The sequence below is a fragment of the Pecten maximus genome, chromosome 15, assembly GCF_902652985.1.
Source record: "Pecten maximus chromosome 15, xPecMax1.1, whole genome shotgun sequence".
NCBI lineage: Eukaryota > Metazoa > Mollusca > Bivalvia > Pectinida > Pectinidae > Pecten > Pecten maximus.
In genome coordinates, this window is record NC_047029.1 from 13,629,331 (window position 1) to 13,643,422 (window position 14,092).

Here is a 14,092-nt window from a genome sequence, read left to right on the forward strand (position 1 = left end):
TTAAATCAGAATATAACACTAGGTGTTCTTCTTTTGATGAAATAAGGCCTGGATCACCGTACCAAGGTGGTATTTTTTATCAGTACAGTTGAAAAACCTGATCACGAACAACAAATTAATACATAATAAAAATCATTCCAAAGGAAATTAAATGTTTTTAAGTAAGATCATCAATGTCAGATTGATATCCAAGTCCAAGTCCTTCCAGATGGACATGAAATCACAAAGCTAAAAAAAGTCCCTAAAATTATATAATATGCAATTATTAGCCCTTGGTGCAGGGTAATATGAAGGTTTGTATACCCGAAAGTATCATATTTCTCGAAGGCTTGCCCGAAGGAAATTCATATTACCCTACATCCAGGGCCATAAATTGTTTATTATACCGAAATAAGAGATCCCAGAGGGATCTTGGCGCCCACCATTGAATTATCTTTATAGGTTCCATGTCAGATTGATCTTTTCTCTTTTATTCCCTTCCTCTTACTAATCTTTGTAGTTTGAGAAACATCTCTCCAGTACTTTTCAAACAAGGGTAACCTATATATGAAATTTGAGTTTTTAGCAGTAATGACTTTCTGTCGGCCATGTTGCTTTAAGATTGGTTGCACAATGCAATACGAGGGACCAAGGGGAACCTACATATGGAATTTGAAAAAGATCCCTTCAGCACCTTCTGTAAAATAGCGATAGCAAACTTCAATTGTCAATATCCAAGATGGCTGCTTGTCGGCCATGTTGTTTTTCGACTGGTCCCAAAATGCAACAAGCATAACTAGGACCAAAGGGGTACATACATAGGGAATTTCAGAAAGATCCATTCAGTAATTTCTGAGAAATAGTGATAACAAACTGCAACCATGGACGCAGGGCGATTCGAATGCATTATTATTTTTATGTGTCTGGCCATGTCGGAAAACTTGCAACATCGAGTTAATATTTATCAGTACTCCAATTATTTTTTCAGACATTACTGTGAGACGTTATATCCTTGCGATGAGTACCCCATTTATGTTTGTTATGTTAAGTTATTTCCTCCTGACAATCAGTACCCCACTTATTTTTGTTATCGTTAGAAGTTATCTCCTCCTGACGATCAGTACACTACTTATGTTTGTTACCGTTAGAAGTTATCTCCTCCTGACGATCAGTACACTACTTATGTTTGTTACCGTTAGAAGTTATCTCCTCCTGACAATCAGTACCCCACTTATGTTTGTTATCGTTAGAAGTTATCTCCTCCTGACGATCAGTACCCTTCTTTTTTTGATCGTCGTTACAAGTTATACCCTGACGTTTGTATTCTGCCTTCGTTTTTTCTTAGACGAAATGATGAGAAATGACAAACTCTCTCTTAAATATATACTTTGGTCGAGTAATTGAAAATAACATCTTTCCGCATTCATGCTGGTATCTTTTATTTTGTATTTTTTTTTCATACACGTAAGTAAATTCAATGATGAACTTGTATCATCAATCATCACGTATTCGAATCAACAAAAATATCATATTCAATTACAATGATTTCATTGATTAATAGAATTTTTCTTTGTCTTAGGTAGAACATAGAAATCTCAACCCGAGGCTTGCCGAGGGTTGGGCATTTATGAATTTCCCCGATGGTTTATCTATCACACTTCCTAGGTAGGGACTGATTATTTTTCTCCCACTACTTCAAATAATTGCACCTTAAAACGATGGTCCAGGCATGTTTGTAAACAAATGCACATGGTCGGCGGATGAATATCCCCATTTGAAGTACCCATCACAACCCTCAAAAATGCATACCAATATCAACTCAGGAAAACATAGGTCTAATATTAATTCATTACACTTATTAAAAGAAAGACACCAAATAAGTTATCCGTGATACTATTCAGATGTTAACAACAGTACAAATTATCAGTTATACCTCAGTTTAAAAATTTGTCAATATATGGCTGAGCTGTCTGACCATAGTTGTCCACGTGATCAGCATTTTCGAACGCGTTGTCCTCCAGTACCCGTACAAGGTTAACCACAGTTTCCTCCGGTGCCAGTATTTGACCGTCCTGACGCAGGCCTGGGAAATAAATTAGTAATTGTCTATTTCAACTTATGCACGATCAAATGTCTTAACTGGATATAAGTATAATGTATAATTAAATTGGGGTGACTCAAATGGTTAGGGTCTTATAGAAACGGGTGCTGGGACACACACACAGCCAGGGGGTGGGGGTGTTGGGTTACCAACAGTCAGGGTCATATAATAATGGATATTAAGGGAAACACCCACAACTATTGAGGATAGAACACTGGGGAAAAACAAATAAATTAGATGAGGCATCACACAATTTTCTACATCTCACTGCATCGGACATTTTCGTCCACAAACTTATTTTTCAATGCAATATAGTGCCACTCGATTCAGGAGAGCTTCTCTCTTCACGAGGTATCGACATGTTACTAACATCCGGAAATACCCACTGTTACTATACTTGCTTTACCACGTAGCAACCTCCACAATAAACCCAATAAGACCACTCCATACACCGTAAATAGTGTCTGTATTTCTATGATCCGTAAACAAATTGGGATGATAAGGTGACACTTGATATGCAGTAAAATATAGCATGAAAATCTAAACATTACTTGAACATAGAATGATTAGGTGTAAAAAGAAATAAATTATAACAACATCATCGCATATATAACACAGGTTGTACAACCAACAGATTCACAAAGAAGAGGGACTTACCATTTAACATTTGACGGAATGGAGTTGAGGATGAATTTGCTTCTAGATCTCGCAACATGCCTGTGTCAACACCACCTGGGGCGTATGTCAGAACCCGAATAGATGGTTCTTCGGCAGAAAGGACTCGGAAGAACATATCACGGGCGGCTTTGCCTGAAATCATAAATAAAACATAATATAGTTTGATATGTACACGAAGTTATAATGTTGTCATACATATCCTGTCTGTAAATGGTAAGATTTTAAATTTTCTTAAGAGACGATAAAATCTAGGATATGATATTTCGTCTTTTTCTACACAGTAGTATCTGGCAGTATGCTTCAGCAAAGGCGTCTGCGTCTGGTTATTATTGATAGTAAATAACATTACTCCCAATGTATCAAATAGGTGTAACACTTGGAAGTTGGAAATGTGGGGGTGAGCTTCGATTCATTTTGAAATAAGTTTAATTTGGCCAAACTCTCAAATGTAGCGGAAGATGCATCGATTGTAGAAATAGAATAGTTTAGGGTAGTTTTACAATGTGTAGTTTGATTGGTCGACAAATATAATGAGCAATGTTTACAGAGCTGTCGACCAATACGATTACCCGTTTCAAAACTACTCTTAGATAAGGTACTTTGCACAGTCGGTGTATCGTCCGTTAGATCGAACACTTTTGATCCATTTTCTTATCTTTAAATCATTGTCACAATACAAAAGATTAACCTATGTTGATATTTGAGAATTTTCAAACAGAATTCGTTAGATAGGTTTATGTCAAAGTAAGACCGCACGCGATCGGCGTCACACAACTGAAGCGCAGTCTTATCTTTGTCCCCGATTGTAGCACAGTTATGAACAAGCATTACCTGTTTAAAATTATCCTTTGAACATTTGCCTTCAGTAAGCAGACTGTCAAATATCCCATTAAAATATCCTTCATCAGTTTTTCCTTGATCATACTGTCGAACTAATACCGTTATATTGGGAGTCGTTGCTTGCAATTCCGTCCTGACGCTTTCCAAAGCCTCCACATTCCTTGCCATCAGTACCAAGACGGAATTCGGAGGGAACTTGACCGCAAACTTCAGGGCCATGCATCTACCAATTCCTCTACTAGCTCCGGTAATGGCTACAAAACTCTTCTTGAGGAAAATATTCTCTCGTTTCTCCATGTCGCCTTTGACTTAATATAATAACTCTGTCTGGCTATAGTAACAGAACTCCTAAAGTGAGTGATGTATTAAACGTTATTGAATTGCAACACAGATAGCACTGTAAAGTATACGCCTGAACATCGACTGCATCTTGTCATTGATAAGAACAGGTTACAACTTAAGTATGTCAATATTAAGTACACAGAGTTTCCGATTTATCTTTATTGAGGTCATGTATCTGACCGACTCGGAGTCATTGTCACGTCGATTTAACATTTATCAGTACCCTATTTAGTTTAAGGTCATCGGCGTATAAATAATTTATGGTAATGATGCTGGATTGAGGGGTGTGTTCCTGCTGTAAGTGTTTGTCAGATGACCGATAAGGCCCATGGACCTCTTGCTAATTGTCACGTTGAGTTAACATTTTTCAGTACCCTATTTAGTTTTAATATCTTTAAATCATAATATGACGTTCGTGTTCAGCTTTATATTTTGTTTTAACAAAATGCCAAGAAATTGCAAAAAATGGTTAGTCAAGGCGGCAAGTTTCCTCCTCTATTCCTTCTTTACAATAATGCTTGGTTTGTTTGGTTTGTTTTTGTTTAACGTCCTATTAACAGCCAGGGTCATTTAAAGACGTACCAGGTTTTGGAGGTGGAGGAAAGCCGGAGTACCCGGAGAAAAACTACAACCAAAAAGAGATAGATGCTCAATTCCAGCTATGACTTGATAAAAATGGCCTCATAGAAGTTGATTTACCACGGGTTTGGAAATTATGGTGTCAGGTTCAACGAAGGTGTTTCCTTTGTGGTAGTCAGCAGCATAGACAATTCGCATGTCCAAAATACCAGGGTGAGGTTAAGTCTGAGGGGAAAGGGAACAAGGTGTTAAACTAGAGCGGGCTGGGAACGAGGCCACGTACTCAGCCAACAGAGGTGACACCGAGACAGAAATGGTGTCACATGGGGCCAAACAAAACAAAGCAAACAATGACTCTACCAATGATGACAGCAAATCTGATTTGGAAAATACCAAATCCAAGGTACTCACTGAGGTAGAGGGGTTGGGTATAGATAACGGACAGGCAAAACCAGATACAGGGAAAAGAGAGACAATAAGACAGGGTAATATGCCAGGAAGTAGGGTATGTAACAAGGGAGGTAGTAATATTGTTGATAGGGCACACAAAGAAATTCAAGACACAAGTACAGTGCAACTGAAGCCAAGGACACTGTCATGTTTATATGCCAAAGCAAATATTGATGGAGCATATTATTCACTGCTGGTTGACTCAGGGTCCTCTGTTTCAATAATTTCTCACAAGCTGTTTGAACGGTTGGGTCTAGATGAAAAAAGTTTAAGGGGAACAAGACTCGTCCTACTGGCGGCAAATGGAAAAAAATTGGGAATTAAGGGTGAAGTGAAATTGGATTTCACACTCAACAATAAACAGTTCCAACATAGGTTTGTAATAGCTGACATCAGGGGAATCACAGGTTTGTTGGGAACAGACTTCCTTGAGCATTACAATGGTATACTGCACGTAGCAAAGAAAAAGCTACAGACCAGCAAGGGGCAGGTGACGTTGGTGAAGCTTGATGACGTCAGAGAGTGTGCATGCATAAGGGTAAAAGAAACTATTAGGATACCCCCGGAATCAGAGCTGGTCATAGAAGCTAGACTAGAAGGAGAAACCGGAAGTGACTTAGCATGCATTCTACCAGGGAAATTTTCTACTGACCACCAGCTATTGGTGGCTCATAGCCTGTTAGGTACTGATAGGAGCAAAGTTTGTATATCATTAGTCAATATGGTTCAAAAATCTGTGCGGATACCGCAGCACACACAGATAGGTAAGGGTGGAGACGATACAACAGGTGCATGAACACGTAACCGCAGAGCAGGGTAAGGCAGAGCTACCCGAACACCTAAAACCACTAGTGGAGAGATCATCAGTTGGTCTGGATGAAGAACAAGCAGACGCACTGACTAAGTTGATAGCTGAGTTCCAGGACATATTTGTTGACACCTCTGGGAAGTTAGGACAAACAGACCTCACAGCTCACCGTATAGATACTGAGAGGGCAAAGTCAATCAAGATCCCACCAAGGAGAGTACCTTTAGCAAAAAAAGAGGTCATTGAGGCAGAGCTTGAGAAAATGCTTGGGGCTGGAGTAATAGAACCAAGTGATAGTCCTTGGTCAGCACCCATATGTCTGGTGACGAAGAAAGACGGTTCATGCAGATTTTGTATAGACTTTAGGGGAATAAATGCAGTCACTAGAAAAGATGCCTACCCATTACCAAGGATAGATGACACTCTAGACACCTTGGCCGGAGCAAGATGGTTTTGTACCCTGGATATGGCAAGCGGATATTGGCAAATAAAGATGGACGAAGCAGACAAACACAAAACAGCTTTCTCCACACACCTTGGTTTGTTTGAATTCAATGTCATGCCGTTTGGATTGGCAAATGCAGCAGCAACATTTGAGAGGCTTATGGAGATGGTACTTAAAGGATTAAACTGGAAAAAATGTCTCTGCTATTTGGATGACGTTGTGGTATTTGGCACAGATTTCAAGACCACACTGCAAAATCTGGAGCTTGTATTTCAACGATTTAGACAGGCCAACCTGAAGTTAAAGCCAAAGAAGTGTGAACTTTTTCGTAAGGAAATAGTCTATCTGGGGCATATAGTTTCCGAAGAAGGCATCCGATGTGATCCCACCAAAACCTCTGCATTCAAGGAATGGAACAGACCACACAGTGCGACCGAGGTGCGAAGTTTCCTGGGGTTAGTAGGTTACTACAGGAAATTCATAGATAGTTTTGCGCATATCGCAAATCCACTGATGAAACTACTAAAGAAGAACGTCAAATTCCATTGGGACACCAAGTGTGAGGAAGCTTTCAACAAACTTAAGGGCAGCCTACTAACAGCTCCGGTACTGAGTTTTCCGACCAGAGAGGACAGGTTTATACTAGACACAGATGCAAGCGCCACAGGGATTGGGGCCATATTGGTACAACTTCAAAATGGCGAGGAGAAGGTGATCTGCTATGCAGCTAAAACCCTGAATGGAGCACAGCGGAATTACTGCACGACAAAGAGAGAATTACTGGCAGTAGTCACCTTTGTCCGGCATTTCAAATATTATCTGACTGGAAGAAGGTTTACCATCCGGACAGACCATGCACCTTTGGTCTGGCTCAAAAACGTTAAAGAACCAGAAGGCATACTGGCACGCTGGATCAGTATACTTGAAACCTTTGATTTTGAGATCATGTACAGAGCTGGTACACAACACCGCAACGCGGATGCTATGTCGAGACAGGCTAGCAGAAAATGTAAAAGAGATGATTGTCCTGACTGCTATGGCGAAAAAAAAGTATCAAAACCGGAAGTAGCATCGGAACCGGAAGTAAGACCAACACAGGAAGTGGTATCCAAACCGGAAGTATCATCAACACCGGAAGTAAGACCCACACCGGAAGTGGTATCCAAACCGGAAGCAGCATCAGAACCGGAAGTGGTCCACGCACCGGAAGTGTCGTCCAAACAGGAAATAACATGTAAACCGGAAGTAATACACAAACCGGAAGTGAGATATGAACAGGAAGGAGAATCAGACCAGGAAGTTATCTCTAAAAGCATCAATATACATCCAATCATAACACCTCAACAACATAATCCCTTGGAAGGGGATACAGCTACAAACTGGTTAGATGTCTGGACTAAGACTCAGTTAACTAGCATGCAAGAACAGGATATTTCCATTTCGAAAGTAATAGAGATTCTCGACAGCGATTCAGCAAAACCAAACGCCAAGACCATAAGTAAATGGAGCAATGAGGTCAAGACCTTGTATGCCATGCGAGACTCACTAGAAATAATAGATGGGTTACTGTACAAGAGAACGGACTCTGAGTTACTCCACAAACAGCTTATAGCCCCTACAAGAATACGCCAACATATCTTCGAAGAACTACATATAAGAAGGACCGCCGGACATTTCGGAAGGGACAGGTCATTAGCAGCCATAAAGAAAAGATTTTACTGGGTAGGGATGTCTGAGGATATCGCCAGATGGTGTAAGCAGTGTGACATATGCGCCAAGGGTAAACCAGGTCCAGGATCAGACAAATCAGCCCTTAGACAATTTCATCCCACTAGACCGATGCAGTACATGGCTGTGGACATATTTGGTGGCCTGCCAGTATCCAACAGTGGAAATGCATACATAATAGTAGTTGGGGATTACTTCACCAAGTTGAAGGAAGCCTTTGCTGTACCGAACCATACTGCACTCACAGTAGCTGATAAGCTGGTCACAGAGGTTTTCTGTCGATTTGGTTGTCCAGAATTCATACACACAGACCAAGGAGCAGAGTTTGAGTCAGAACTTTTCCAAACGGTTTGCAGGAAACTGGAAGTAAACAAGACAAGAACATCTCCTTATCATCCACAGTCAGATGGACTGGTGGAGAGATTTAACAGGACTATGAAAAGAATGCTTGCAACATTTGCACATGAAAACAAAGAGGACTGGGATGATCATTTACCTTACCTCATGCTAGCCTATAGGTCATCAGTGCATAGCAGCACGGGATACTCCCCGAATAAACTAATGCTGGGGAGGGAGGTGATGCTGCCCATAGATCTCATGGTGGGATTGCCGCCGGGTGATGAAGGAAACCCATGTCCAGTAGCATATGTTGAATGGATGCAGCATGCTATGAACACAGCATTTGACTCAGCAAATAACAATTTAGGTCTATCTGCTAAAAGACAAAAGAAATATTACGACATAGGCACAAAGGACAAAGATATTGAGGTTGGGACCTGGGTATGGAGGTGGTATCCTCCAGCAGCAGGGCAAAAGTTAGAATTGGGTTGGACAGGACCTCACTTGGTGATAGCTAGGTTATCAGAATTAACATACACCATCCAGAAAGATCCAAGGGCTAAGCTAGTAAATATCCATATAGATCAGCTGAAATCATACTTAGGTAGTAAACCTCCACAAAATTGGGTCAAGGACTCAGTGCATGAGTCTGGGGGGAGGCAGTCAGGTTCATTGGGATTAGAAGACTCAGCACATGAGTCTCAGGGTGCAATGGGTGGCCATCAAACAGTTGGGTTACCAGTTGTCGGTGATAATGGGCAGAACATGCAAGGGGGTGTGATAAATAGACAGATAGAAGAAAGAAGAACAAGGGGCGGTAGAACAGTAAAACCACCTCAAGTTTACTCACCATAATCTGGGTACACTGTCGTGTGTGCTCAAGGTCATAAATATATTCCAGGAACATGTCATAACTAAATTGGTGGCCTAGTAGTTAATTGTCACAACAGTTATTCTTCTCTCCCCTAGATTATGTATATATCTGTAAATAACTAGGTGTAAATATATACAGGGAAGTTGCCTATGGAAAAATGTATTGGCCCGTATGTGGCAGTATAAATATGTATATATGAAATTGAAAAAAATAAATAATAAATATAGGGAAGTAACGGGATAAGGGGAATAACCATGGAGTATATAATGGAAGAAGGGGTGTTATTGGTTTTTTTTAACAGATGGAAGAACTGCTACACTATAACGAGGACGAAGCGCAGGAGTTTCTGCGCGGGGAGCGTGCCAGCAGGGAACCCTGGAAACCAGAGGGCATGCCTTGTCCGGTTCCAGCCTGCAGGGATTGTGGTGTGTTCCCCAGGCAGCAGCGCCTTATGGACCACTGGGCCAGAGTTCACGAAAGGCTGATCACCCTGCAGGAGTGCACTTGGTGTCGGCGGCAGTTTAGTCGTCGCACCAAGTGCAGAGCCCACATCCGGAGAGTCCATTCAGGGAGGGAGGACGAAAGCTTCATCGCCAAGAGGGTCTTGGAGAACCGGAACTTCATGGACCCGGGAGTATACAGACCACCCTTGCCGCCGACCAGAGAGGATGAGCCGGAGAGCCAGAGGACAGAAGAAGGAACACTCGACTGTTCAAGTCGGAGGCGCCTCCCTGGGCGGGAGCAGGCTGCCCAACTTAGGCGTAGCCTGAGTCGGACGGTTTGTTTTCCCCCGCGGGACGCCTCCGCCCTGAACAGTCGTGACGTGCGGGTGGAGATTGTGGAAGTGAGAGGGGAGATCCGGGGTTACCGTCGGATGCGGGGCACTGTAGCCCGCATCCCATACGAAGCCCCGGTCTTCGATTTTGAGAGATATTTGCATGTGTGAGCGCATGTGTGTATGTATCTTTCGTATGTATCAGTGCGAGTTAGGGAGTGAAACGTTGTGTGGAAGTGAGGGTGGCTGTCATGCTGGGCAGCAGGGATGGTCTAGGGTAGGGGGGTCACGAACATGGATATATATATATATATATATATATATATATGGATAGGTATATGGGTTGTGATATTACAGTTACTGGGAACAGATAGTTCTCAGTGTTATTATATGTTACCTTCTATAATATTATGTTGCGATGTTATATTTTTGCTAGAGTAACTTTAGGGCCTATAGGATTTATATTCAAGGACCAGCTAGGATTGTGTTATCTTTTCCTTCAACTTTATTCACTTTTCCTACTCTTAGTAGTCAAATTTACAATGAAATTTTCAATGTTGACTGGGGGGAGGTATGTAACGGAACCAGCCTAGTCAAGTACAGCTACGGATAATTATATGTAATAAGTACAAATCTAGGACCTGTCAGGGATAGGATTAATGTCTGTGAAACTTACTTACTTGTATCGCTATTAATTTACGGTGATTGGAGGACCGTTTTAAGCGTACGGAGACAGTTTACATCTTGGTAGTTCAAATACAGCGCTATAGGCAGCCATTTTGCGGGTCACTACTGTTAACGATATGAGACGTCGGCTGTGATTGGTGGAACCGAGGTCGCAACAAGCAGCGACAGCCATCGTCTCTATGGCGCGCGGGGTATAAATTTCGGGCATCGTGCGTTTTCCGACAGACTGACAGGACTGGTGAGCCAGTCCACTAAACCTGGTAAGTGCCAGCAGTCTCCGGAACGGGGACACTCTGGTGCCATATGTCCCCATACCACCTTCAACTTCAAACAATTCCTAAGTTAATTTAATAATAAAAGTAAACACTTAGATTTAGACCCAGTCGCATACGGGTTAGTTATCAACTATGAATTAGGACTGTATTACCTTGGTCCGTAGTAAGCGTGGGGAACGTTAGAATCTAGACACGTGCATATTACAGCGAATATAGGGGTAACAATGCCTAGTTCAGTGAGGATTAAAATACTTTGGTGTATATTTTAACCGGTAAAGGATGGGTATGATACCGTCCATTGCTCGAGTTAATAATAAAGGCAGTTAGATAATAGCGAAGTCTGTACGCCAAGAGGCAAGCGCGTTGTTTGTCACGTGGTGCTGCGGGATGTACAGTCTTACGTGTATTGTCATTAGTTGGAATATAGTAGGGGTGTGGGAGCGGTGACAGCGCCTGATATGAACGGGTGCCGCGATCTGAGGGTGGCAAGTAGGTTTAGGCTAGCCCTCAGACGTAGAGGGTGCGATTGGTTTTACCTCACATTTCCCAGCTATTATACTTAACTTTAAATGGTATTAATCTCAAATTATATATACTGTAGCCATATTATTACTGCACTCTGACGGCACGTATAGGCATTAGTTATGGTCTAGATACTTGCTGGGAGCTTTAGGAAGAAAGATGGGGAGACATTACGCTTGAAAATATACAATTGGAACTATACTCTGTAGGGGATTTCTAGGCCAAAGATAGAAGAAGTATTGTTAAGTTTAGGGATTTATATTATTGTTACATTATATTCGCCGTTACATTATTACTTATAGTTACTCTATTTATATACCGATTTAATAGGAGTTACTTCCCTTGGTTTGTTAATCATCTCTTTAGGGTTTTATTTCTTTTTGGGAATTTATGTTATTGTTTTATTATACTCACTGTTATATTGTTACCTATAGTTACTCCATTTTTGGGGACAGATTTAATAACATAGTTACTTCCTTTGCTTTTGTTGATTAAATATTTCGGTTATGTTCCTTGTTTTTCCCATTTAGCCATAATTTAGGTTTATTCTATTATCGTTATTGTTATTTAGGGCTACTCAAGTAGATTTTTGGGTTTAGTTTGTTGAGTTAATTTACACTATATTTGTTATTGTTATTTTGTTGTTGTCAATTCCGTGCCTTAAGGGGTTAATTCCCCATTGTTTAGTTTAAAAGAAAGAATTATTTTACTTATATTTTCTATTTATGTTAGGTTATCTCCAGAGCCCTTACCTTTTGTTATGAAATTTTTACCTTTGTTATAATAAATTATAAAATCTATTTCAATCTTCTGGTTGTACTTTCCAACGTGTCCCGCCGGGATTAGGAAAAGAACATGGCAGTGGGGAGTAACGAGGAATGGGTGCGAAAACAGTATACAACAACAACAAAAAAACACAACGCGAAGTCATATTCCACTATACGGAAGCACCACCCATTCGCCAGGCCTCCCCGCCTGCTACATTTATGCTACACCGGTTTTGGTGGAAATTTCCATTGACTCTGTAATTGGCCAGAATACCCAAACCAGAGATGTAGCAAGATATCACTATCATACATTACTCGCCATTACATAGCGCATTCACCACGTACGCTTACACATCGGAACCAGTCATGCGTGGACGTGTACGCGAGTGAATAGTTGTTGTCCGACAGGTATTGTGACCGTGTTATGTCAGTGTATATACAGACATGTCAGAAATCCAACGTAATCTGTCGGTTCATTTCTATCATAAATATTTACAAGGGTTGACACATGAACATGTGGTTGATGAACTTAAAAAACTGAACATAGAAAATGATATTAATGCTATTCAAATAACAGAAAAGAGTTGTGTTGTTTCTTGCAAGAATATTGAAACAAAAAACAAACTGTTAGTAAATAACATTGAAATAGATAGGACAACTGTGAAGTTATTTGAAGTAGAAAAAACGGTTACTAATATAACTGTGAAAGACGCACCCTTTGAACTGAAAGATGACGTTATTGTTACATACATGGCTCAGTTTGGCCAGGTGGTTCAAGGCAGTGTTCGCCGAGGAAAGATACGGGGTACAGACATTGAAAATGGTACGCGTTATCTCAGTATTATTGGATGTGTACCTACCATCCCGATTCGAAACTCCATCGGCCGTTTTGATATACGCGTCTTTGCTGATAACAACAGAACAGAATGCATTCATTGCAATAAAAAAAAACACCCGTCCTATAGATGTCCAAATAAGCCCGTGCGAATCAAAGAATGTTATGTGTGCAAAAGCCAGAATCATCTAGCCCGTGATTGTCCGGAAAAAGAAGAAAAACTTTGTTATATTTGTAAAAAGAATGACCATTTACAAAGGAATTGCCCGACGACGTTATTTGGTGAATACACTAATGACGTACTAGACGGTAGAGAAGACGCGGGAGGTGATCGCGAGACGTCGAATGACGTAGAGACAAAAACAGACGAACACCCAGTTAATCAGTCTAAACCGAGTGATATATCGGTGATTCTTGGAGCGTCTAATGTTAAACGTTTATCCATCCCAGACAAGAATGTAATAGACGGCTCGATTTCTGGTGCGTCACTTGATAAGGTAGACTCTGTCATAAACAGAGCATTATCATTAATTCCTGAGAATACAGATATCAAAAACGTCACTCTGTGTCTAGGTACTAACGACATCACCAGAAATATTGGTGATCCAGAGCAGGTCATCTGCAATTTATCTACTGCCCTTGGCAAAGTACAGGAATCATTTCCTTTTACGGCGATCGGCGTGTGTGGTATCATTCCACGTAAAGGTAGAAGTGAAAGAATAAAGGAGGCAAATGAAACAGCACTCAGCGTAAATAAATTCGCAAAAAAAATGTGTGAAAAAATGCCTATCTCACTTATGTGGATACCCCAATCGCTTTTCAACGTCAAGGTCATTTTATAAAAGAAATGTTTGACTCGAATGATTCGGCGGGAGTGCATGTTAGCGATTCTGGTGCAACACAGTTATGGTCGGTGATGCGGAATTTCATCGAAACGACCAGACTCCAACCACACTTTCCAGAGGGATACGCTACACCTGCAAGCACGCGAAAGAGAACGAACAGTGACAGATCAGCAACACCACAGTCGGCGGAAAGACAGGCGAGCAAGATGAGTAAAACTTAGAG

General features: G+C 41.1%; 2 protein-coding genes across 2 annotated transcripts; one reads left to right on the plus strand and one right to left on the minus strand.

Moving 5' to 3' along the window:
* Nucleotides 1-1,797: 1,797 nt before the first annotated feature.
* On the minus strand, nucleotides 1,798-4,111 carry LOC117343267 (sepiapterin reductase-like). The gene is made up of 3 exons (XM_033905612.1): nucleotides 3,475-4,111; nucleotides 2,738-2,890; nucleotides 1,798-2,062 (listed from the first exon to the last, which is right to left on the minus strand). The coding sequence occupies exons 1-3, from the start codon at nucleotides 3,893-3,895 to the stop codon at nucleotides 1,914-1,916; spliced, it is 723 nt and encodes a 240-aa protein (XP_033761503.1). The 5' UTR covers nucleotides 3,896-4,111; the 3' UTR covers nucleotides 1,798-1,913.
* Nucleotides 4,112-4,832: 721 nt separating this feature from the next.
* Nucleotides 4,833-9,144, plus strand: LOC117343268. Its single transcript, XM_033905613.1, has 2 exons — nucleotides 4,833-5,652; nucleotides 5,780-9,144. Exons 1-2 carry the CDS (start codon nucleotides 4,833-4,835, stop codon nucleotides 9,142-9,144), a joined length of 4,185 nt encoding a protein of 1,394 aa, XP_033761504.1.
* Nucleotides 9,145-14,092: the final 4,948 nt, after the last annotated feature.